This window comes from Diorhabda sublineata, chromosome 1 (assembly GCF_026230105.1).
Source record: "Diorhabda sublineata isolate icDioSubl1.1 chromosome 1, icDioSubl1.1, whole genome shotgun sequence".
NCBI lineage: Eukaryota > Metazoa > Arthropoda > Insecta > Coleoptera > Chrysomelidae > Diorhabda > Diorhabda sublineata.
Genome location: NC_079474.1, coordinates 24,160,275 through 24,188,148, shown reverse-complemented (window position 1 = coordinate 24,188,148; position 27,874 = coordinate 24,160,275). Strand labels below are relative to the sequence as shown.

Genomic DNA, 27,874 nt, shown 5'->3' with positions numbered 1-27,874 from the left:
TCACTATTAGAAACGATATTTCTGGCAACATGATCAAGATTCATGATGTTTCCACATGTAAAAATTGAATTTTTCTTTCAATAATTTTATTTGGAAAATTTGTTGACAAAGAAGGATTAATTTTTAGGTATTCTGTTACTCTACCAATATTCTGAAATATTGCTATTTCATACTCGGAGGATATGTATGTCTCCTTCAAACCTATCTAACACTTTTATTATGGTACCTTAGAATACGTACAATTTTTTTTGTCTTAATTTTTTAGGTATATTACACAATGTAATGATAACTGTTTGTTAATAATGTTATCAATAGTATATAGTAGAATTTACAGTGTAACTAGAATTTATAATTACTGTCACACAGTAATTCTGATTCTATGGAAAATGATATTTACATGCAAATATTGGATCTTATCATCTACTCAATGAAATGTAATTTGGTACCACTTTAAATGTTTTCCCTATTAGCTCACTTTAAAAGTTAAAAAAAATATAACATAATTTTAATGTCAATAGGGATAAATATTATTTCTAAATGTATGTTTCCAATATAGTCCAGGCATCTTATTCAAAATCAAGTCTCCGAGACACCCAGCTGAATATTTGTATTTTTTGCATTTTAAACGTTTTCTCAGAATCTGCTTATGATAGTTTTGTGAGTGTCTATTAAAATTTAAGGTGAATGGCCACAAAAAAGGATTTTTCACATATTTTGGGAAATATCACATGGATTTTCTACTATTTGTATTCGTTATCAATATTGTAAAAAACAATATTCTCTACAAATATTGTTTCGAATATTCGATATAGAGGGCGGAAAGCACGTGGCTAGAGTATAATGTAAGGCTAACAAGCTATATGAAACTCTTTTAAAAAAGATAAGAAAACTTTCTAAAGGCATTAGAGAAATTGCCGAATTTGGAGCAACTTGCAGTAGCATTTGAACAAGAAAACTTTTCGGTTCAAAGGTAACTTAAGAATGGAGTTTAAGTCTTCAAAATCTGTTGACGGTATTACACAAGTCTACGTTAAGGCTACGAAACTGAATGAACCTGTCCAGTTAACAAATATTTCCTCAACAATTGCAGCTACTTGCTAGCATTCCAATTGTGTTTATTATTGATTATAAATTTTGTAAGGGAATCATTTGGGGCTCCAGCACTTGGAGCTCTTCTACGCCTGCAAAAGTGATTGTGGTTCGTGATAAGGAAGCAGTTTATCATGGTTACAGTGCTCTTTAGCTTGTGGTCAGTGTAATGGACAAGCTTTCCCAAATCTTTACCATGTCAAACCGATGTCAATGAAAACAGATCCTTTGATTCAGAACCCATGGAATGGAAATAAATGTCATCGAATATTATATGGAATAAGAAATACTACTGCAGTTGAGGGACAAGACTGAAGAAGAAGATAATTAGGGTGCAGTTATCACTCTGAACAAAATAGAATGGTACGATTTTTAAAATTATTTGAGAAGTTATCAATAAAAAATTGAAATAAAATTGTAAGTGTTAATGAATAAACTAATACTTTATTACAAATAAATACGATAGTAGAAAATTATTAAATATTCGATTACAAATGGAAATTATTATCAAAAATTGATAAACCTTAAATGGCGTGTTTTGATCAGGACTATACCGGTTAGGTATAGTAGGTTTTGGTACAACTGGGTATCTAAATTCCGAGGTGAACTCACTGAGATGATTGGACTAATATAAATAATTAACGCTATAGTTACAAATACTGAGAATATATTTTCAGTTGGTTCCCACCTTATATATGGCAAGGTCTAAAAACAGAAGTAGATGAAGATAACCCCTATATTATAAGTAAAACACATACGTCTGAATACCTAGGAAATAATTTAGAGTCGGCTTGGAATAAAGAATTAGAAAAACCTAGACCATCTTTATTAAAAGCTTTGTTTGCAGTCTTCAAGTACGAAATTATCGCAGCCGCATTTCTAAGGTTTTTTCTTGACTCCATCAAGTAAGTTTCATGTGTTGTAATAATAATTAGAAGGTATAATGTTTCATATTGATAAACTATATTTACTTACATACAATGATACTTTCTTAACACTCACTAGTTGAGAATTAATTGGCGACTAATTTGTGCCAGTATATGATGAAGTTAGAAAAAGCTTAGAGCTAAACTTGTACTAATTAGTCTAAGTATAATGATGTGGAATTACTGGAAAAAAGAACTGACTATATTATCTCAAAGAAATTAGGTATCTTCTGTAAATTGCATCTATATGCATAAAATTAGAGATTTTGGATAAAGACCTATTTCGTTTTGAAGGGCCAAACGTAAAGCCAAAATAGAGATATGTACTTATATTTTACTGGGATGATTTATGGCCTGTTTTATTGCGATCTGTAATATGTATAGTGTCCGTCTAAATATTAATTAGATATTCCAATTTCATTCTTCTTAAGAAGCTTATCAGTTACAGAATAATGAATTCTGTATGTAGTTTATAATTATTAGCTGTCCTAAGCCAAGTACGGTGAACTTGCTGCTCTACTATGCTCCTTTATTCTGATCGACAAAATTTCGTTGTCAATTCTTATTTCAAGATGTACAGGGTGGTCCCGTGTCTAGAATAGATAGAAAACTGAAAAATATTGGGTTGCTCAGTAACGCCATCCGTATTCAAGATGAAGAGCGTGGAAGAAAAAAAAATACACACTTTCAAAGATTAAGTCTGACTCTCATAGAGGGCGCTATTGAACATAAATTTCTCAATATTAGATTTATTAAGCAAAATTTCAATCAAACTTGAATGAACATCATTTTATTTTACACCAAAAAGGTCCTCTTGCTAAAACTAGATACTGTATTCGGAATTTGAAAATTATGAAGTAATAACTGATGGCGGTATAAAGTATTGATAAATTTATTAATTATTTATTATTATTAATTTTTAAGCATTATGTGAATTGAAAATTTTTTGTCACGTAAATGATAAAACGGATACATTTAAATAAATTGGGGCTGAGGGCTTTCTATTTTTTATGTAGTTAACTCTCCGTCTATTCGTTTCTTGTAAAGTTTCACAAAAATCCAGTCTAATCAGTGTAGGATCTTGTTTTTCAAAATCAAATAATATGGGCACTGAGTTATTGGAGGTCCTAGTATGAAACAAACAATTTGATGATCATGTATAGCGGTTCTGGGACTCAAACTGTTGTTTGTTTCATACAATAGCTGACAACCCATAATTATTTCACTTTGGATTTATTTGCCATCGAAAACTGTCATTCATTGATAGTTATGACGTTGAGTCAATAATAATTACATTGCTGAAACATTATTATTTGTTACTTAAATTACATATTGTTAGTCAAAATGTACTCAAATTTTGAATATACTAACATGTTATTAATCTTAGGCGAGTGTTTAGGAAATTCTAGTGTAGCTGTTACGCGTAAATAAATTCTGGTAGACCAAGAACAAAAAGAGCCAATAATATTAATGTAAATTCAGTTTATAAAAATCCAACAGCTAGCGTAAGGAATGTGTCAAGACAAACAAATACGTTTTCCTCAAGTACTTGGAGGAACTTAAAGAGCAAAATCCACATCTTTATCATTATAGACAAGTCCGAGAGCTCTTGTCAGACGATCTACCAGTTAGAATGGATTTTTGTTAAACATCATAAAAAAGAACAGCCCCCAATACAAATTTTTTTTAATGTATTCTTTTTACGGACGTGTACACTTTCGCGCGACAAATTATGTTAAATTCCCATACTGCACACTACTGGTGTGATGAGAATCCAAATATCAAAAATGAATCACATTATCAACCCTCATTTATAGAAAATGTTTTGACAGCAACTTTAGGTAATAAATGAATATGTTATCACATCCTCCTCACTTCCATAGAAGGTGTCATAATTGATTGAGTAACTATTTTCCGAATCGATGGATTGGTAGAGGTGCAGAAGCTCCGAAGCTCCGATTCACTACCCTCCTCGGTCATGCGATATAAACCCTTGGATTACACAGTTTGGTCGTGTCTCAAAGAAAAAGTTTATGCTACAGAGGAAAATTCACCTCAAGAATTCAAAGACAGAATTCAACGTCTCATTAATGACCTTAGTAGGATAGATAGATAGATAGATAGTAGTAATAGACCTTATTAGTAAATTATTGGATTCTTTAGAAAAAAGAATAGACTTGTGAAAACTGAGACCACTTTGAACAGCTACTCTAATTGATTTCTATTTTATCTTATTAGCTTTTTTTAGCTTTTCATCTTTTGATTCTTTGTTTAATTAATACATTTATCATTACTTCATACCAGCATCGGTTATTAGTTCATAATTTTCAATTAAAAATACTCCGAAAACGGTACACAGTATCGAGTTTTAGCAAGACTACCTTTTTGGTTTACGATAAGATGATGTTTAAGTTCACTTGGTACGAACCGTGTAACTCACGCCCTCTATGAGAGTCAGGCATAAAAACAAATTCATTGGATGTATGACCTTCCAAAACATATTCGTATGAAATTTAAATACAATGTTGCCAGTAGTTGCGGTAAAATCGTAAAAAACCCAAAATATTTTTCAGTTTTCAATCTATCCTACAGACTTGTTCATTCTTCTACAATAGAACAGACTTGTACTAAACCCTGTTTTCCCCTGTTGCAATGTCAAAGGAGGATTCTGGTACAAAGATTGGTATTTACGCAATTGGTATAAAACCAAGTGATGATAATATATTAGTTAATATCCCAAGTAAGCACTGAAAATAATATCCCATAGAAAATTTCATATTCAAATTATCTTTTTTTCAATTCATTGTATTAAAGAAATATATGTATCTTTCAGGATTACTCAGCCTATTCTAATATCAACTCTGGTTTCCTATTTTCGAGCCCAAGCTGACGACGTGGTTCAATCACATATTTATATATGTGCTTGCTTGTTAGTTCTCTCATCATTCATACAAGTAATTTGTATCCATCAAAATATGTTATTGGTATTAACGCTAGGCATGAAAATTAGGATAGCAGCATGTGCTCTAGTGTACAGAAAGGCACTCAAATTAACTAAAAGTGCAATCGGAGTAACTACTGTAGGTAAGAAGATATATAAATATTTTTGCTCCATACTTTACACTAAATAATATTCTTGACATCAGTCAAATTGCAAATTGGTTTATCTACTCAATGATATCAGTTTACAGAAACATTTGTTTTTGAATTTTTATTAAAAAAAACTTTCTTATCGAATACAAGTAGTACAAGTGTTGTTAGTCAGTTTGAGTATATCTACTTGTGATAACCGCTTCAGTCACTTAGCTCTGCTAGTTCCTTTCGCATCTATGACTAAGTTTTCGATCGGTATTCGTACTTTTATGCATGCAGTATATCACTATATTGGAAGCCTTGGTTCTTTTTCATACCATCCACCATTAGCGCCCCTTGGACCAACTTCAACAATAACAATGTCATAATCTCGTATTCGGAGGCAGTAGAAGGTAAGACACCGTCGTAGAGAGCTGTTGAAAGAAATATGCATGCTTAAGTATTGTTTTGGGGGCTATTGATTTTTGTAGCCGATAAATACTGGTATTTATTTGAGGTAGTATATATATATATATATATATATATATATATATATATATATATATATATATATATATATATATATATATATACCTTCCCTTTTACTGTTTTATCCAACTAACTTACACAAGTCATTTTTTGGCGAGATAATGAAAATATTTCGAGGCGGCATTTTAGACAAATATTTATGTGTCTAAATATTTTAGCCATTGAAATAAATCGAATTTTTCGAATAAATATTTGTTTACTCGATCAAATTGTTCACAATCGAGATCTGTATTATAGTCCAGTGAACAACGGTAAAATTATGGTGTCACCTCAAAATTCCATGAAGACGCATGGATTTCTGTAAAATTTTGGATTTAAGTTCTATTCACCCTTCCCTTCAAAATATACCCTATACCAATATGTGCAATTCATTGTGAGGGGTGAAAACTACCCCTTATTGTCAAAATCCAATAAAATTAATGTTAAAGCATTTAGAAAAGTTAAAAAAACATTTCAAGGATCAAAATAAAGATCGAATGATATTTTAGTATACTATTTATGTTTGTGAAACCATAATCAACGTATTTTAGTCTTCCTAAACGAACTCCTCTTATGATAAAATCGACAAAATCAATTATAATACTTTAACTTACTTAATTTATATTAAAATTGTCCTTTTTATTGTATTCAACTGCAATGTACCTTTCTTACAAATTATCACCCTTAAGACATCTTCCCTTATTAAAAAAATTTGAAAACAACATTTATATTCTTATAAATAGAATTTAAAATATTATTAATTTTAGATTGATATTTTTGTCATGATTGATTTGTGAATTATTATTTTGCATATCTTCATCCCTTGGAAACTACCCCTTTGAAAATTGTGGAGATTGTGGTTTGAAAAGAATACTTTGAAATAATTTTTTCAAGTGTTCAATGTTCAATGAGAGGAATAAAATTTTTATTAGAATATTTGAAAAAATAATTTTTTGTTCTCTAGCAGTTTTAACGAATCTCATATTCTTCAAATTATTTTTAATGAAAGTTAATGTAATAATAATCTATTTTTCAGAATCAAGGTCTCCAAAACATTAAACCTCCTTGATCCCCTTATTATTATCCAATTGAAGTGATTTGCAAATTAATAACATTTTATTTTGATTAGGGTGGAAATATTAAAATTTCAAGGGTAGAAATAACGTTTTTTTTAATGATATAAAGGAATTCTATCTTGTTTTTGTTATAACTCCCTAAAAGATTCTGTACATTTTTTTAGTAAAATTGACTGCTTTACACTATTCAATTTTCAAAATTTTCGGTTTACTAAATAAGTTCTACATTCAATAAATCATAACATGGTTTGTATTAGGTCTATAATCAAAATTATTTTCATTTTTAAAAGCTCTATTATATCTCCAAACAGTTTTTTTGATTAAATTCAAAGTTTTTGGGTTATTTGTGAAGAATCGTTTGAAAATATGCTTTTTTAGAAACAAAAATTCAAAATTTCAATCACGAATGAGTCAAAATATATTGATTTTTCGAGTAGAATTTACTTTTTAAGGTTTTTACTATTGAGATTTCAAGCCAATCGATGTGTCTTCATGGAAATCTTAGATAAAAATCGTTGTTCACTGTAACAATTTCTTCAATTCTTCAATTCTTCACGAAAAATAGAGAACTATTTTTTTGGAATGTAAGCTCGGTTTCGGATTCGTTTGAAAAAAAAACTTTTGCATCTTAGATTAAAACATAAGTGACTTTTCATCATGCTCTCAATGGTGAAGCAATCGAAACCGTTCCACTAAGGTGCCGTTGAAATAATACTTTGTATGCGATAGATCGGTTGGATTTGTTATATTTGGATAGATTATAGGAGATCTAGCTACTTGCTCTGCTTAGTTCTCTAATCTGCTGCAAATGTTCTTGGATGATAGAGCAAGGTTTTTCAAAGGACTTTAAGAGTTTCTCGATTATCTGCATGGTGCCCGTAACATCTAGGTTTCCAATGTTGCTGGTCTTCATGGTCGATAGGAATAAGAAAGATCAAAATTACCGGATTTTAAACATTTGAATAAACAACACAAATGTTTTTGATTGTTATTGTTGTATCACAATAACCTCAAAATCTCCAAATCAATTTCCAATTATCAATGTCAGAAATTGTGAATTATATTTAGTTACCATTTTTCTTGTAGTATTTGGTACGTTAAGTATGATGATAATGATAATTCTCACATACTTAAGAGAATATGTAATGAATTTATTACACACATTCCTTCAAATAAAATATTCTATTTGTTACAGGACAGATGGTTAATTTATTGTCAAATGATGTTGAAAGATTCGACTTCTGTTGTCAATTCATTCATCTTTTATGGCTTGCACCTTCTGAAATTATTATAGCCATGGTTTTACTGTATATTTTAGTTGGACCTACTGGACTAGTAGGATGTATTTTCCTTTTAGCGTTCGTGCCCTTCCAGCGTAAGTTTGGAAATATTACCGTATAACAAACAAAAAACGTAATTAGTCAGTTATATTATTTTATATATTCAAATTTCTCTATATTTTTAATTACAAATTCAATATAAAACTTGACAAAAACATCAAATTCTCTCACATATAAATAATTTTATTGACTAATCTCTGATTCCCCCTCCAAAATATATGAAATTATCAAATGTTAAATATTGTTTGAGACAATCTTCTAATTCAATTATTTCACATTCTGTAGCTTACATGGCAAAACTAGTCTCTCAATACAGATTAAAAACTGCAATTTGTACAGACGAGAGGATGAGATTAATGAACGACATTATAGCTGGAATTCAAGTAATTAAAATGTACACATGGGAAAAACCTTTTACTAAATTAGTAGAGTCTGTTAGAAGGTAAGTCTTAGTCGAGTATCATATTTACTTACGTGATTTAATTACGATGTCTCAATTGCAGTGTCTATAAGCGAATTGATGAATTCATCGATATTATTATTGTAAAAAGGATATTTAAAATTATTTTTTTTGAGTCAACAAGACTACATTCAATGCAATGTTCTAATCATCTCGACTTGAATATCGTTGTGGAACAAAATCCAAACTTTATTTTTTAGTTTTTTCTTTAAATATAATTAATTTTTTACTTTTTAGTATAATTGAATCTAAAAGCATGTTTGTCAGTGTTCGTGAATTGTCTTTCAAATTAACTATAATTAATATTTTCCTATTTATCATAATTATCCCAAAAAGTATGTTTCTTAGGGTTTTCAAACTTTATTTTATATTTTTACTCCAAATTGCTATTTTCAGTCCGTCTTTAATGTGTACAGATGTGTTGATGGTTACATCAGAGCTGCGCGCTTACGTACTTCGCTTTTCTTCTTTACTCTAGATCAATGGATACAAAAATAAATTTATGAATCCTAGCGAATCTAATCAGGATAATTAGATATTTTCATCAAATTAGTACATTGCCGTCAGTCTTTGACAAGTTTGCGAAGTTTAATTATGTCAATTTAGTTTCAAAATTACATGCGTCAATAAAAGAAAACCTCCAAGGAAGTTGCGCAAAGGTTGTCTGTTAACAGATAATATACCCGGTGCAATGGATCATAAAGGCTTCGAATTATTTAAGCATTGACTATATTTAACCAACAACGGTTACCGGTTGTTTTGAAAATTAAAACCACACTTGTGTTGTAAATGACTCTCTTCAGATAATGAAGTCATATGGGTGATATATCAGTGGTTTACAGAAGTGGAACAATTTTTCTTTTATTGGACTATATCGAAGGGTGGAAATTAAAATTTTTGGCATAGTACACGATTAACAAAAAACGTAGAATTTGAATCATATATTGACATTTATTAAGTAAGAATAGGATTGCTTCTTTCAATTCTCATTTAATGATAGTTGGAATTCTAGTTTTTTAAAAAAAAGGAAATACGTTGATTACGCTTTCGTTAATTTGGGAAGTAATTCCAAGTCCTTGATCTCTCAATTCTTTCGAATCAGTTCTACCAAAAAAAGGAAGCTTCAACACTTGAAATAAATATTGAAATTCATACTTCAATATGTAATTTAGTTAAAAAAATATTGTATGTTTTCATTTGAGAATGTTTTATTATCTAAATGTGTAACATATATAAAACATGCTTCAGTTTAATTATTACCAGCACAAACGTTAACTGAAAATTTGCTTTGAAATCCTAGTTCACTGAGCAAATATGACTCAAATGTTCTCTTCCTCAATTTCATGCGAAACATTTGAAAGATATATAAATCCATCTCAGTAGGCAACTTTCACGAACGTATAACTGTTCTCAAATAGTTACAGTAATTACCTTTAGATTCATAATTATTCTCAGAAATTTATATAATTTTCGATGAAAAATTTCCATGGTAGGAATATTATTCTGTTTGCATGAATCATCAATCTGCTGTTGAATCAATACTGACAACTTCATTACTCTTATTTAACTTGGTATTACCTTTCTCTTTTCACACTATGATCTGCCATTAATTTTTCCAACATTGAATTTATGAGGCAATCAAAAGCATTTAAAGTTCCTTGTTACTATTCGTTGCGCTTTTGAGTTGTTAACAGATACTTGAAACATACATTTTGCTCAAAAAATTGAATCAAATCGCGACAATTATTGTGCGATGAGTTTTTATTTTGACACCCAATGGTTTCTTCTTATTCCAGTAAATCAAAAATTGATTGTGATGTTAACATTTTCATACATTTTGATCTCAATGAAGAATATTTTAAAAAACAATAAATCCATATCCAATTTGAATCTATGTGAATACTTGAATATATAATTTTCCAAAGAGGAAATTTCCAGCTCCATATGAAATATTTATGAGATTCATACCTTTTTATAATATGATTGTACGTGGATTTCAATGAAATGAGAAAATTATGTAGACAGTATCTTAATCATAAGGGACTTTATAAGTAACGCTCCCTCTTACAGTACGTTATTGAATGAATTATTAAAAAACTAACTCATTACTTAAGTTTTGAAGGATTGGTCAAGGGCTTTGACATACAACTCGTCAGTCGAATATTGAAGCAACACATTCTTATTTATGAAGTTGTTACGGAAGCGCTTTATTTCATAATAAATTCTAAAATGATTAATTGATTTGTTCAAGTAACGGAGGCTTGGAAAAATCAATTATGACCAATTGATATTAGAAATCAATTTCAATCATCGTTATCTGTTCCAGGAGAGAAATCGAACAAATAAGGCTGATTTCGTCAGTGCGCGCAATTATGTTGGCTTTAAGTATGACTTTAGGACGACTTTCCATGTTATTGTGTGTATTAACTTACGTACTCTCTGGCAACACTTTAAATGCTTATTATGTATTCACTGTAGCATCATTCTATGGGTTTTTAAGGAATTCTGTCATTTTATTGTTTCCTCAAGCCGTTATACAAGTAGCAGAAGCTAGGGTTTCCATATCAAGGATTCAGTCATTTCTATTACACGAAGAAGTTGATGCAAATAATGATCAAGATGCAATAAAAAATATAATAAATGATGTTATGGAAGATGCAGAAGCCAGTAAGGGAGAGGGTGATGTGGGAATTCTGATTAAAAACGCTGCTGTGAAATGGGAGCTTTCATCAACAGAGCATTTACTGAAAGATGTAAACTTTGAAGCCACTTCCAATCAACTAGTTGCTCTAGTTGGACCAGTAGGTGGAGGCAAGTCAACGCTCCTTCAAGTTATTTTGAGAGAGATTATACCTTATCGAGGTACAGTTAAAGTAAATGGAACTATGTCGTATGCATCACAAGAACCCTGGATATTTGGTGGAAGTATAAAGCAAAATATACTCTTTGGACAGCCTTTTGATCGAATAAAATACGAAGAGGTCATTAGGGTATGTGCTCTAGAAAGAGACTTCGTATACCTACCCTATGGAGATAACACTTTTGTTGGAGAAAGAGGCTGTAATTTAAGCGGGGGACAAAAAGCTCGATTAAACTTAGCAAGAGCAGTATACAAAGATGCAGATATTTATCTGCTTGACGATCCGTTGTCGGCAGTTGATAGTGCAGTAGGCAAGCAATTATTCAATAATTGTATCAACGGATATTTGAGGAATAAATGTGTTGTGTTAGTAACGCATCAAGTGCAATACCTACATTCCACCAATTATATTTATTTATTAGAAGAGGGGACACTTAGATCACCAAGTACGTATCATATTATGAAAGCTAGTGACAGAACATTCATCAAATTACTGGAAACTGCGAAAATGGAAGAAAAAAGAGATCACTCTTTACAAACACAAGAAACTGAACCGCAAGTTATTCAGATTTCGAAAGAAGAAAGAGCTACTGGAGCAATTTCCAGCAGAGTTTATACAAGTTATTTCAGAGCAGGCGGACATTGGACGAAAACTTTGGCGTTGTTATGCGCTTTCATTGCTGCACAAGTTTTTTCTAGTTTAACCGATGTCTTCTTAACAATATGGTTAGTATATTATGTGAATATTTTGAGCATTAACTTCTTAAGTTTCATAATCCCTCTAATGTCATTTAGCAAAAATTGTCAATTCAATACAATAAGTTGATAAAAAATGAGAAGCGGAACTATGAAACTACTAAAGTGTTTATCTTATTAATCTCATATTTAAATTGCGTACTTAAATTAAAACTAGAAGAAACTACTGGTGGAAGTCGTCGACCATTAGCGAGTTGTATTTTCTATGATTTAACATTTGACCTAAGTTGGCACATTGGCTGGAAACCTCTTCCATATATGCACCGCATAAATGCTTCTAAATTCACGACGATTGAACCCATGATTTGAATCCTATTATCGGTTTTTCTTCCTAAATAACGATCTTTATCATTTTAAACACCCCTGTACACGTTTTCAACAAATCTCTAAGCATGTACTTTTCTGCATTAATTTGACTCTGCAACATTATTTTGTAGAAATTGTTAGATATGAATTGATCAACAAAAAAATACATTACGTACGAAGGTTGTATCAAAAGTTTCCGATCTCAACCTGAATGTCAGCACTTATCAATACAATTTGAGAAATATATTTGCGCATGCGTTGTGAGGTTAGTAATAGAACTTCAGTTATTTTGAAAGACAAGTTTCTGTTTGACAATCGTTTAAATGAGTCGCTGTGAAGACTTTTCTGAAAATGAGAAAAGAAATCAGTTTCGAAAATATTTGTTATTGTAAGGCAATTCGCATATGCAAATGGAAAAGGAGTTTAAAGAGATTCTGTATCATCATTCACGGCCACAAAATTTTTGGTCAGCTAAATTGGGTGGATTAGGTTTAGTTTAGAGATAGAAGGTAGTATCGGGAAAATAAGAACTTATTTGTCATATATACTGACTGAAAAATTAGACATACGTAAGCTACCCGTGCATTGGGTACCGCGTTTGCTCACTTTGACCAGAAGCCCATTCAAACTCACATTTTTCTGGCCTTATTGAGGTCGTGTAAGCAAAATGAACCAGATTTTTGCATACATTTGCAGATGAAAACACACTTCTTATACAAAAAGGAAGTTATGGCGGTGGATTGTACAAGACGAAGCTGCTCTAAAAAGGCAAAGATTGCTTGGTAGTGTAAAAGACAAATTGTGAAGAAGTAACCGTATTTAAAGAAAAAAAAGTACTTTTCTATCGAGACAAAGTACTATCTCACTTCGGGATCGCTGCGGCTTAAACTCCACAAATTGTACTTGATTGACTATCCAAATATTCACCAAATCTGGCCTACAGAGACTATTTCCTGTTTACTAACCGCAAAGTTTCACTTGCGCTTTATTACATACGCATACGCCAATTTTCAGGAAAAAGATTTGTATATACTTAAATATGTTGAAAAATAAAGATGATTACAGAAAAAATTACTTTGTTGATTCAGACACTTTCCAGAAAACTCTTTCTCTCGTGACTTGAATTCATTTCAGGACTGTATGCACAGTATGTACATAAAACGCAAATTTCTATGCCCAATACTCCCTTATACCTCTTGTATATTTATTTCAATAGAGAATAATATTTTTTTTCCTATTGTAGGGTTAATACTGAACAATCTAGAGCGGAAGAAAAAATTAAACATGAATTTTGGAATCGATTACTCAGCATTGAAATATCATTGTTCATATATATTTCGTTGATAGTTTTTACAGTGATATTCTCAATAATTAGATCTATAGCTTTCTTCAATTATTGCATAAAAGCTTCTATCAGATTACACAGCACTATGTTTACGAAAGTAATTCATTCTCCGATGTCTTTTCATAATTCGAATCCATCTGGAAGGATATTGAATAGGTTTTCGAAAGATATTGGATCTTTGGATGAAACATTACCGACGTGCATGCTTGATACACTAGGCGTAAGTAATTCCTAAACTCAATATTTGCCTTACATAGTTAACAACTTGTAGAAACCTTATCTTGATAAGTGTAAGTAATATACAACTTCAAGTAAGTCATACAAATTGCATTGCAGAGAAATGACATTATGTTCATCGTTCTGACTGTAATTTGACAGTTGTATAATTATCTGTTACTGTTATTTGAGAAACACGTATATATACTGATCTTTACAACGTATCCAACGTATTCTGACTTCTGACTTATACAGTGTGTCTACTTAAGTTTTTTGTATAGTGGTTTTATGAAAAAAAGTTCTGCATGGTCCAAAAGTTAAAATGCAGCCATCAGGTATCAATTTTTAAAGCAGTACAAGAGGTTTTTAAAAAATTTTTAATTTTGTGCAAGGGTAAAGTATCTTTATTTTTTACAATTCAGAACAATGTTATGAAGTAAAGTTGTTTCGAATTGAAAGTTATATTCAACTATGCAATTACAGACATTTATTATGAAAATTCAGGTTGTGTGATTATTTACTAATCATTTCGTATTAATTATTCTGGCGGGCTAAAATTTAATGCAATCGAGGATGCCCTGACATGAAGTGAATATCAGATTGAGTTGCTGTTTATAACATTGCAATAAAAATGGCAAATTTACTGAATCGTGAAGAGAAAATAGAACTTGTATTAATTGTTGGAGACAATTACAAAACACATAGAGAGGCTGCAAATATTTTTAATAATTGACATCCGCATAGAAACATTAGACATTCAAAGATTACGAAAATTTTAAATAAATTTAAGGCTAGTGGAAGTATAGAAAATAAATTTAAGAATAAACGCCGAAAACGGGTTGCGAATTAAGATACTGAAGTGATGCTTTCTGTCGTAGAAGACCCAAAAATTTCATTCAGAAAAGTGGCATCTGCAATACTACTTCAGTGAGTGAAAATACAGTGGCAAATATTTTGAAAGATAATAAATATCATGCATACAAACCGCAATTTGTACATATGTTACTACGAAGGAATTATTCGTTGTGAATTTTGCGCTCTGATCCAAGGAAAGCTGGATGAAGATCCGTTTTTTTACAAGAACTATAATATTTTTCGATTAGGCAACATGTTCTTCAAACGGAACCGTCTCATCACAAAATTGTCACTGGTGGTCTAACAGTAATCCACACTTTGTAATAAAAACTCGGAACCAATATTCTTTTAAAACGAACGTATGGTGTATATAAAAATAAATTAGTTCGACCTTTTTCTTTTCGGAATACCTTAAATGCCACACATTACTTACAGTTATTAGAAAATCAAGTAAGTGATTTTTTGCACGATCTTCCCTTACAAGAACGTATGATAATTTGGTTCCAGCAAGTGCTTCCTTTCATGCAGAACTTTTTATCAAGAATAACTATTTTCCATAAAACTACTGATAAAAAAGTTTCCCATATGGTTCCAGCTTAAGTAGACACACTGTATATATCGCAGAGAATGTAATATAAATTTTATTGAAAACCTCCTTTTAAGCGTTAAACTGTTTTTGAGATAGAGTGTGTAGTGCGAATTTCATTCTATACTGTTCCTTTCGTTATATAATACGGTGCTATATATATAATGGAAAATTTCCATTTTCTATCAAGTATTAAAATACTTTTAATGGATAAGTTCAATAATCAATTATATGTTTGTATATCGTTCACAGTTTTGGTAATAAAAAATTGTAAGCAGACGTTGAAGATTGATTTTCTTTAAACTTATTGTTTCTTAATTACATTTTAGGTCGAAAACAATCAGCACTACTTGTTGCCCTTCGCGATTTGAAAAACTTACACTTTTCTCTTATCTTCTACTCCATTGTATGTTCTTCCTCTGCTGAAGTATCAATTCTTAATCGATCGTATTTATATAGTGGATGTTAATCAATAATGAACATTCGAAATGTTCTACTTGCCGGGAGCGGCTTAGTATAAAATCAAATGTAGGAAAATGTATCCGAAGATGAGTCATAGTAAAATTAAACAATTTTCAAGTTCAAAAGATACACAAAGAGTTCCTATATCAAAGAAAAAAAAATGCATAATATGATTGGGAAGCATGTTAACTACCTACTCCTATTAAACTAGTGGTCGAGCTTCTGACAGGTCACTGCTCCGTCAAATACTAACTTAAGATGATTTGGTAGGGCAGAGAACGACAACTGTACATTCTGCAAGCAAGTCATGGAAACAGGAAATAAGTTGCTGCTCATTTCATTAAGAGGTTAAGTGTCTTGCAGAAATATTACTAACACCCAGGGGACAGAAAAAGCGCAGAAAAGTAGCCTCTTTTGGGAGGAGTCTATGAAGTTTTGAAGTCGAACAATATCATGAAGTCTTGTACAAAACATCTTCTATGTATTGGTGCAGAGTGGTTGCAAAGCTAAAACGAATCCCCAAACAATCTACGACTTATCGCTGAAGAATAATGGATCTATAACCACATTTTATAAATATTTTGTTGTGATCTCTTCTGAAGAAAAACAGTGAAAAAAGAAAAAAATAGTCCACAATATTAGGTACTGAATATTTGTTCATTTTGTTTTGTTGGTTTTTAGATTGGCTTGATAGTTTTGGCAATAATTATTGTGATTGGTGCCATAAATCCCTATATCCTCTTCCCAACATTGATTTTATTAGCGATGATGTATTATATTAAACAAGCCTTTTTAGTGTCAAGTAGAAACATCAAACGCCTGGAAGCTGTAAGTAAGTGTTTTTATATATTCCTTACAATGTTATATGAATATGATAATAAAATATATATAGCTCTTCATAATAATCGTACTCACACCTAGGAGTTTGAAGGGCTTTATATGTTTCAATGACTTATAAGCAAGTTTCCATTTATAATCTGCTGTTTATATTAATGAAAATTAATATAAAACAAGCTGACACGGTAAACTTCGTACCGCCTAACAGTCGATTCTTTGGTGAACAGGTAACATACAATTAACCATGCGGTTTTCTAAATTAATACCATAAACACTTAATGAGTGCCGCTGGGACTTGCTTATAGTTATAGAGAAATCAAGCCGTACTGAAAACTACAGTCGTTTAAACTCAATTGGTACGTCAGTCGGAATAATTGGGATGCGGGGTATCACAACGTTTTCTCCTTTAAACTTTCCTTACAATATGATTGCTCCTATTACGTTATTCAGTAATTTTTTAAGTAAGTAAGTCACGGTTGGTTATTATTTCGCAATATTTCGTTGTATTTCGGCTTCTTCTGCCCAAATTTGTTCCCCGCCCTGTGGGAGGCATGACTCACAAACATACAACACTTTTTGAATTGGATTCTGTAGTTCAAATACACAACGTGAAAATTTTTAATATATTCTTCTTTCATTGGCTCATTCGTTGCGAACGATGGCTATTAAGAAGGCTAGTCTTGATTTAACCCTATGCTTCTACATATCATTTCAATAGATTCATTAGTTCCTTGCAAAAAAATCAATAAGTTGATGTTGGTAAAAGATTGTTGCTTCAGCATTAATGTTTCTGCAAATATTGATATTTGAAATATTTTCCAGAAAGTAACAATTGCACATATCCTTTTTATAATTTGTGAGCATTGTAATATCAGTTAGTGAAATTCACGCATTCAATGAAGAGAGAGAATTACTGCTCTACACAATTTAAGGTATTTATTTCAACCATAGGATTTCGGAAGTTTCCTTAAATCATTTCTTGTATGGATATTTAACAGATATCCCGAACTCAATACATAAACAGATAAACAGATTACTAGGTGAATGTCCCCGAATGTCAAGAAAGGTTTTTTGGTGCAATGTGCCTGGGCTAAAACGTATTTGGTGTGATTTGATTTAGACCTCCATATGAACAGAAATTCCTAATATTCTTGAAAATAGCATATTGGGATTTTATGGAGCATATTCCTTCAAATATCATAGCAAAGATGTGGCTGCACATTTTCAATCAGCTGAATCGATGGATAGGGAAATTCGTAGATCCCAAGACCTGACATTAATGAATATTTAAGAGGGAAGGCACTTGAAAAAGTTTCTGTATAGTACTCTATTAACTCCTCCCGATGATATAGAAAGTCCAATTGTTTGTATTGTTGCTCAATTCGAGCAAATGTTGTCATTTATTGTTTAATATTGTTTCAACTATCTCAATATTTAATGAATTGATTGACTATCAATTTTATTATTACACAGAAGTTTAATAATTCGTAATATATAGCATCTGCAACACGATGGAAAACAAAGAGAGCCGTGCAATGCATTGAAACTCTACAGAGTTTGGAGTATTGAGTTAGTTGCCACCATATTATGAAAAACTAAAACAAGAAATATCGAAAATGTGATAAAATATTGGGCGATATATTCAAATGGTCATTTGAGTGATTCAACTATTATTGAGACGTCTATACAAGACGTACATACAGGCTGAAAATAATTGTAGATGGTGTCGTAATTGATGTTCAATGGTTACGAGAAAAAAATTTTGGCAATTGTCACAGTTTGCAGGTATAAATAGCCTGTATGTTCTCAGTTTCTATTGTTTCTCACTTGAGAAATTGAATGGACCACCAATACACTTGTTACACTTTTGCAAATTTAGTTTTATGTTATTATATCTGTAGTTTTTCATTTCAGCTCGCAGCCCTATATACAGTCACCTAACAGCCACTCTGCAAGGAATAACAACGATTAGAGCTTTTGGAGCAGAGGCAATCTTAGTCCAGCAGTTTGATAAGTTACAAGACAAATTCACTTCAGCTTTTTATATGTTTCTAACGGCTAGTAGGGGATTTGGATTTTGGTTAGATGTACATTGTGTCGTGTATATGGCTTTGATTATTATTAGTTTACTTTTTATTCAAAAAGGTATTTATACTATTAATAACTAGTTGGTTAATACATATTCATGAAACGGAGTATAGTGGAGAATATCATCAAATTTGGAAATGTGTATGAATTCAAGTGATGCAATTTTTGTATTTGAATAGAGTTAATTCAAATTTCCATCACACAATTGTGAATCAAATTTATCTGGCCGGTCAAACAGTTTATTCTTAAATAAGGATTTCATTTAAATCCTTATATAAAACTATAAAACAGATTGTTCGTAATTCTGCACCATTATCAATATATATATATATATATATATATATATATATATATATATATATATATATATATATATATATATATATGAAATATATAAAATTACCTTTGCATCAATTACCATCGCAAATTCAAAACTATGAGAAAAATGTGAAATATAAAATTAAATTGATTTTTAAAATGTGATTATGATCAGTTCATATTGAGAATTAATGGTGACTAAATTGGTAACAGAGGTTTCTTCTTAGGAAGAGACATATTCTTCCATTCAGCATCCCAGAGCTGGACTGTATTAATAACATGTTAATATAAAATAATGAATATCTATTCCACGGAATTGTAATGAAGAAATAGGGCCTCAAAATTGGACTAAACATTTCGGAAAAAATTAATTCCTTCAGAACTTTTTAACTGATAGATACTGAATTTGGTACTCTGAATAATGTAAGATAACCCCCTAATCAATTCTCCAGAATGGTTTGATCCCCTTTTCTTACCATTTATTGAAACTCTTGACAGTTTTTCGAAGTGTATCCAAATTTGCTACTTGTCAATTAAAGAATGACAAAGAAATAAATTTTTTTCCCTATAAACCTTAACGTCGGAACGCGGAGAAGGGCGAATTATCAGAATATACAGAACATTTTTATTTACATACATATTATTTTAGATTATTTTAGAAATATATTATATTATACATTACTTAGAAAAAAGTCCGATATAGATTTTTGTTTTGAAAATGAGATTATACACTTAGCCGCAGTAGTCCTCCATTTCTTGATACACTAAATGTCCAAAAGTATTGAGGCTAAATTTTTATCTATATACTAAAGAAAATGAGATACGTAAAACTGAATAAAACCGATAATAACCCTACAGATGTGACCAATCTCGAGGTTTAATATAACCATCTTTTGAATGTTTATAAGTCAACAGACACTGACTTGAATAGTACCTGATAGTAATAATTATAATAATTCCAATTGTATTGGTTTCTTCAAAAACTTGTTCCATTGTTTTTGTGTTTTATACAACAATGTCCTGATTTTTTATTTTATTTAGTTTGTCTTAGATGCAGTATGTCCTATTCATTTATATATACATGTATAGATATTTATATTGTTACACTATCTGATTATTGTTTTACTTCTAATTTCCCAATTTTTTGTTTACTTGTTTATCTTCATCAACGTTTAAGTTGAAATCTACCATATATCTTAGTCCTGATAGAGATGAAATAAAAGATCGAAACGTTAGTATTTTAAAAGCTTTTGGTCGGTTCTATTTTCAATCCTCAACCCGCAACATCATTCGAAATTACATACTAGGGAGGAAAATAATTTCAACAACATAAAAAAATAATTAGAACCTCACTGTATATGCGGTGTCCAATGTAATAGTATTCACCTCATATAAGATCAATCTACGTTTTCTGAAATCTCCTTCTCTCGAGTACGTTTTTCTATTTGAGTTTGAGTTTCCTTTTGAAACTGTATACACATTTTATCAATGATTTCTATTGGAATCTCTGGAATATTTTCACTATAATATTCAAAAATGGTATTTCTGTTCATTCTTCTTGTTACTATTATTTATCTGACTAATTATTTTAAAATCCTGAATACTCTAATTGAAGATATTTTCTGACAATATTTGTTAAAAACAAACAAAAAATCAAATTTAAATCTTCAAACGTTATTAAAAGCGTTAATTCAAAATTGCCATGATAATAATGACATAATTTCAGTTAGACATACGAGTACCTATGCAGTAAAACACTGGAATCGGCGGTATCGCGTATAGATAAAATAAAAATGACCAGAAACGGTTAATTTAAATGTTCGTGGAAATCAGGGCAGAAAGTTTCTAACAATCAACAATAGATCTTTTGGTTCGCAGTGTAAATGATACATAGGTACATATCCACAGTTTACACTTAATGTTGACCTAAAAAATTCAATCTTATATTGAACATAAACCAAGTAAAAATCCAATTCTTTCTATTATACTCGTACATACAAATATAGATTAATCGATTAACTAATAATGTGTATAAGCATAGAAACAATAATTTTTTTTCAGAAACATTTGGAGGCAATGTTGGTCTATCTTTGACACAAGCTATAACCTTGGCAGGTTTATTTCAATGGGGGATCAGACAATGGAGCGAATTGGAAAACCAAATGACGTCAGTGGAAAGAGTACAAGAATATGCTGACCTTCCCACTGAGCAAGATTCCCTCAGAATTGATCCGCGGAAGTATTGGCCTGAAAGAGGTCAAATTAAATTCGAGAACGTTTTCCTCAAATATGCACCTGATGAGTCTTGTGTACTCAATAATCTGAATTTTGATGTCAAATCATCAGAAAAAGTTGGCATTGTAGGAAGAACTGGAGCGGGAAAATCAAGTATAATTCAAGCACTTTTCCGATTAGCTCATATAGATGGAAAAATCTTAATCGATAATATAGATACGGGTGTTATTAAATTAGAAAAGTTGAGATCAAAAATATCTATCATTCCTCAAGAGCCCATATTATTTTCAGGTACATTAAGGAAAAATCTAGATCCTTTCGATGAGTATTCTGATGAGGTGAGTAAATTTTTTGTTCTTACTGTATGTATTATCTAAAAGAATATATCATTTTTTTCCTAAACATTAATTGATGATATTTTCTTGATATGCAATAAACATGTAAAAAACGTTATTGCATTTTGGGAGCGAGAGACTATAGCACGTTTACTTGAAAAAGAAAATATGTTTGTCCTCATTATTTCTTGAGAATTCTCATGATAATTGGTGTATGAAATTTATATATTTATATATATTTATAAATAGAATCAATTTTGTGAGCAATTATTTTGCAAAGACTTCATTGATAATTGTATTTGCTATAGCTTCTCTAAGGAACTAAATCTATGTTATATGTGGCTTCAAAGAGTTTCAGCTTGAGTGGTTCCTGAGAGATCTATAATTTCAAATAAAAAGTATGCCATTATCGTGGATTACCAAATTTTTGTGTTGATCTTTAGCATCTTCAAATAAAATTTCATTATTTGGAAAAAATTAGATTTTGGTTTATTCAATCAATAATGCTCTGCTATATATGCTCCCTAAGAGGAAATAATTTTCTTATAAAAATAGCGCTTAAAAACTGACAAAGAGTAGTTTAATTGATTACTAATTACAGTCAATTCTGTGTGTTCATTCAAGTTGAAGCTAAATTTCACTTAATAAGAGGTACTTCTGAATGTCATCGTTCTAAATCCAGTGAAAAAGCCTTTCTTTTAGAATCGCTGAAATAACAAAAATTTTGACGATCAAAAACCCATTGACTGAATTTAAACGATTTTCGCAGTGTTGAGAGTTAGAAACTGGATAACTGATGTCACAGCTTACAAGACTGCGATCAATATCTTGGTCCTCTTTGAATTATAGTGCTATTGATAGTTATAACGATGTATATATTCATAGAAATTCTCAAACACTACAAATTTAAAATTGGCTTTAAGCAGCATGAATCCCTCTGTATATACACAGAGGTCAGCATACGTCAGGCAACAAATTTGTTTTAAGAGAAAAAATGCAGCGTCGAAACGAATTTATTAAAAGAAATTACAAGAGGGATGCGGAAAAGGGTAACTGTAACCGTTCAGATTGATGCTAATCTTCATCAATGCATTTACGGCAACGTTTCTAAATAAAGAGGCAGGTCTGGCGAAGCATATCAAGCTATCCGCGAGGAGTATCAAATTCTTCTTCAATTGTAGTTCGGAGGTCGCGAAAGGTGCGTAGTCCTATTGCAAAAACGTCGTCCTTGAAAGGGCCCCACAGAAAAAATCACAGGGTGTCAGGTCATAGGACCGTGCAGGCCACGAATTCTCGTCTGCCTATTCATTCTCCAAATGAGCAATAAGGTGAAATGCGTAGATGAGACGCGGACGGAAAACGTGCGTTTCAGCATATAGCTGCCGTTAGCTACACTGCAGAACTCTTGAACGATTTGGTAGCGGCGAGTTGGATATGACACAGACAAAACTATCTGAAGTACGAACATGCTTCATTTTTCTGACTGCGTTGTCAGACTTATTAGCTCTGCCGGACTTATGCCGATTTTTCAAGAACATTTCCTGATTTATGTAGACCTCTGTAAAAAAAATTAGATCACGGGATTTTCAAAATATAATTTTTTTGTTACAAATTTGGTTAATATATACAATTATTTTGTTACTTTTTCCAATAGGGCTCAAAATGAAAAAGTTCTTGAATGGAAAATGAACTGATGTATCACAAGCTCACACCTTGACCTGCAGATGTCTGCACTCACCGATATAAATTAAATTGGGAAACATATTTGCGCATGTATTAAGGGAAAATTTAGCTATTTCCGACACTTAGTTTCTGTTTAACTATCGTATAAGTAAGTCGTTGTCAAAAATTTTCGGGAAATGGAAAGAACGATCGAACTGTTTTTGATTTTGAAAGCTGATACGTCCTATTCATTCATTACCATCCACTCTTGTCCATTCCTTCTCTTGAAGTTTCACTTGCAGGCGGGATATTCTCTTCAGACGAGACGTTATGGCGTACCTGAACAAATATAGAATAATATAATATATAATAATTATTATGATAAGACGGCAACTATTATTTGGAAAGGTTAGAGAGATTGGAGTATGTGAACCACAAACATCAGAAATTGCAGGCTACGAAGTGGTAAACAATTTTAACTATCCTGGTTCCTTAATGACCAACACTGAGAAATGCGAAAGGGAAATACGCCGCTTTCGGTATTTGGGTTTATAGGCTACTCTTACAATTATCATGAACAGAACACCGAACCAACGTATTACTAGAAATGGGTCCACGTACTAGGCTGCTAACCAGAATAAACCGCATGTATCTATCTGCAGTACCTGGGAGATATATCTAGAAGATCAGGAAGGGGAAGTAGAAGGCAAACGCCCAAGAGGTAGATCTCCAACTAGACCAAACAAAACCCTTAATAAATATGAGACTTCATCATACCGATAACATTGCACAGGGTAGACAAACATGGAAACAAACAACTATAGAATCAAATATAAATGGTGTCACTTCATTCTTTGGAGATGTTTCTTTGTTAGGTCGAAAACTTTTCAGCAACTCTCGTACAATAACCGGGATAATACCATTCCATTTGGCTTCATCACACAGTATACGCTTCAAGTAATTTTTATCAATTTGTGCCGTTGTCACTGAAATTATAATGGCGCAAACACATTACCATCGTGTCACTTAAAACAACGCTGCTACAGCGTCTCAAGTTACGCGTAAAAAGTCTTTGCCCATAGAAAATAGAATTTTCGTTTATCGATTAAAAGTATTCAGGCTGAACCGTTAATCTAAAATAACTTATTTATATATATTTTTTTAAATAACGACCAGATATATCTTACTAATCTGTTTCATCAGAAATTTTGACTTGAAAAATAGGGATATCCACCTCTCCTTACCATTGTGTTTTCACAGAATTCTACTCTGAGGTTATGTTCTTCAAACATGTCATATGGAACACAATTAGTGACAAAAATATGTAGTGAAACACTAGTATTGGCATATCTGTCACATTTTTCAAATAAAATCTCCTGCAAACGATTTGTTAACAAATTGTTTTATTAGAATTAACGCAACACCTCATTCAACACGAAACACATATAATTTAATAATTTCACTGTCTACTACACTTGTACTGTGAACACACTGAAACAGTTAGCACGTACACCTTTAAACAGTTAAACTAATAAAATATCGTACTCAAAATACATGATTTAGGGCGTTGCAGCGTTGTCGTGGAATTCTCGTCGAGATTGAATATACGAGTTGCGTCAGCAAAAGATGGATGCCTCTTCATCATGTTAAGCAAATTGTCAATAAATGCATCCTCAATAGCACTATCAAACGAAGTTCAGGTGACCTCAATAAAATATCTAGTACTAAAAGATCTCAGCCAAATTTGTTCTTTGACCAAAAAATAGGTGTTATTATATCATTATTCTCGGTCGTTTCGCAGGATATCTTTCTGCAATCTAAGTTTGTTGCTCATAAAACGTGTACGTGCATCGAACCACCTAATCAATTAAGGATGATTCCTGTTCTGACGTGAAAACTGTATTTATTTAATAATTTAGTGTTTATTCAATTGCATTTCCTAGTCTCTGCTCTGTTGCTTTCAAAACTAGCGCCTCTTTTTCCTCTTTGTTCCTCTTTTTCTGCTTCTCTTAAACCATGAAATGTTAGATCAAGCGCCTCTCTCATTTGGTCTTCGGAATTTTTGCCGAAAAATAAAAAGGAAAAAGAGATTATATAAAGTGGTACTCACCTATTCAGTGTGTACTGGTTCACTATTAAATCCGCCATATCAGATATAAATAGAAAACGAAATAATTTCAGACGATTCATACCTGTCGCTTGACCGTTTTCTTCCACTAAAGTAATCAACTAACTAAGTGCCATAAAAAACTCGCAATTTCAGGACAAACTAATTGAGTCTTCAAGAGAAATGGAAGCGAGAAATATCAAATGATTCACTGGGTATATCGGTTCACTGTGTAACAGTACTTTTTTGACAGAAAATTTTGTTACTTGACAGTATATATGCTTATTTAATCGACGGATGACCTAAATTAATTGAAAACCCTTTCATCCAACTAAAATTTTTTTATCTAAAAAATTTGGGAATATGAGTGTTTGTTCAAAAAAATGGTTGGTCAAAGAAACAGTTAGTCTCTCCTCAATGCTCTACGAAATTGAGTAATTGTATGGAAATGTCACGGATATTCCCGTAGCTTATAAACTTATAGATAAAATTGTCATCGTTTTCTCATTTTAACCACCATTCTCTCTTGAATAATCAAAATGTATTACGAGAACTTTTAATAATTTTATTATAATTAGATAACTTATTATTCTATATTCAGAAATATTAACAATCAAAATATAGAATACGGAACTTGATGCAAAAAATTCGGGGGTGAGTAAATGACGACCCGTCGTTTCTGAGTAATAAACTTTTGAAATTGAGAAATCAGATTAAGATTAAGGCTCCGCAGCTTTTACAGGAAGAAATTGTACAATCTAAACATAGCAAAAATGGATTTTTCGATCGATTTTTTAACAAAAAGGTACTCTCTTTTTAAACCGGATAAAATTTATGGTCTAGGAGATTTGTAGATTTTTAGATCGTTGTACATGCCAAGAAAACCGACATAAAGAAACATTCTAAAGAAAATTATCATAAATTGTAATTATTCATTGAAACTAATTATGGAAGATATTAAAACATAATCAAACATTTCTGAGTGAACTGCATATCGTAGAATATCGTTTTACTCACTGTTTGATGAAGAATCGATTGAAAAATTCATTTTTTTATCTTAAGATTGTCCTTAAAAGTTTCGGATTGTTAGCCATTGGGAATGAGCCACCCCTCGTCTTTAGATAGTAGTGTAGAATTATTTATTCCATCACATACTACATGGATACACCTAATAATCCATTAAAAATAATATAATCTAATAACCGTATAATGTATCAATAATAATCAACACAAAAATGTATGTATTCGGTTTTCATGTATCTAATGTATTTATTCATAGTAATGCATCTTAATGTTCTTGATCTTCTGTTTTAAAAGAAGTATTTTTTATAATTTTTTGGAGAAGATGAGATTTGACGTTTCGACTTTTCTTTAAGTCTTTATCACAAAATGATATTGATAAACCCTTAAAGAAAAGTCGAAACGTCAAATTTTAAAACAGACGAGACCTGAAATCAAGAACATCCTTTTTGTATACAAGACTAAATTGAAAATATTTAGTAGTGTGTCACAAGACAAAATTATAAAAACCAATATAATATAGCTAAATCAAGAATGATGGGTATTATTAAGGTCGAGCAAGCAGACACATCATGGGTACATTTAACAACAGATAAAATTATTTTTGAACAATTAACAATGGGAAATTTGACTAGTGTAAACAATTCCAATATCATCAAATAATGAAAGTATATAACAAAACTATTAATGAATTCTCCTCTGTATAGTACAACAGACTATGTTAACTTAACTCCATAAGTGAACAGAATTCAAACTACTGTTCACATTCAATAAAATATCAGAATTACCAACCAACGAAACCTTTTATGGTTTTTTGAAATTGACTAAAAAAATAACTATTTATTTGTTGAACGATTTAAGCCTGCAGTTATTTATATCTGATAAATTTTTAAGCTGTTACTTATTTCTTGGAGAGTGAAATACTTCTTTTCACTTCTAGGGTTTATTTGCTATAGTATATGGACAAATATTTTAGGAGCTGTGGCAGGTGTTAGAGAAAGTGGAATTAAGAAATGCTGTGGATGAACTTCCGTCAGGTTTGGAAAGTAAAATAGCAGAAGGTGGAATCAACTTTAGCTTAGGTCAGAGACAATTACTATGCCTAGCCAGAGCTATTATAAGAAACAATAAGATATTAGGTATTTATTTCCATTACTATATGTTAAGTGTATTACAAAGATTACCTATTATCAAGTAAGATACTCGATTTCAAGTGAGAAATTTTTTTGATTACAAATACACCATTCATTTGTTTACCTAAAAGGAGGATCGAAAAGTAATGTCGTTTTCTTGAATTAAAATTGAATGAATAAATGCTCAACAGTATTTTTTTTAATTAATTATGTGATAACCTCCGTTATCAATAACATTTTGCTAACTAGTGTGTATTTTTTG

General features: G+C 31.2%; 1 protein-coding gene across 1 annotated transcript in view; it reads left to right on the top strand.

The window, feature by feature from the left end:
* The first annotated feature begins 981 nt into the window (after positions 1–981).
* LOC130452354 (probable multidrug resistance-associated protein lethal(2)03659) overlaps positions 982–27,874 on the top strand; it is a 33,975-nt gene continuing 7,082 nt past the window's right edge. Inside the window, exons 1-11 of the mRNA XM_056791605.1 lie at positions 982–1,061; positions 1,767–1,994; positions 4,849–5,099; positions 7,887–8,066; positions 8,317–8,473; positions 10,818–12,077; positions 13,657–13,978; positions 16,559–16,709; positions 18,629–18,859; positions 21,182–21,693; positions 27,456–27,618. Coding sequence (XP_056647583.1) covers positions 982–1,061; positions 1,767–1,994; positions 4,849–5,099; positions 7,887–8,066; positions 8,317–8,473; positions 10,818–12,077; positions 13,657–13,978; positions 16,559–16,709; positions 18,629–18,859; positions 21,182–21,693; positions 27,456–27,618 — 3,535 coding nt within the window. The remainder of the gene's footprint in view (positions 1,062–1,766; positions 1,995–4,848; positions 5,100–7,886; positions 8,067–8,316; positions 8,474–10,817; positions 12,078–13,656; positions 13,979–16,558; positions 16,710–18,628; positions 18,860–21,181; positions 21,694–27,455; positions 27,619–27,874) is intronic.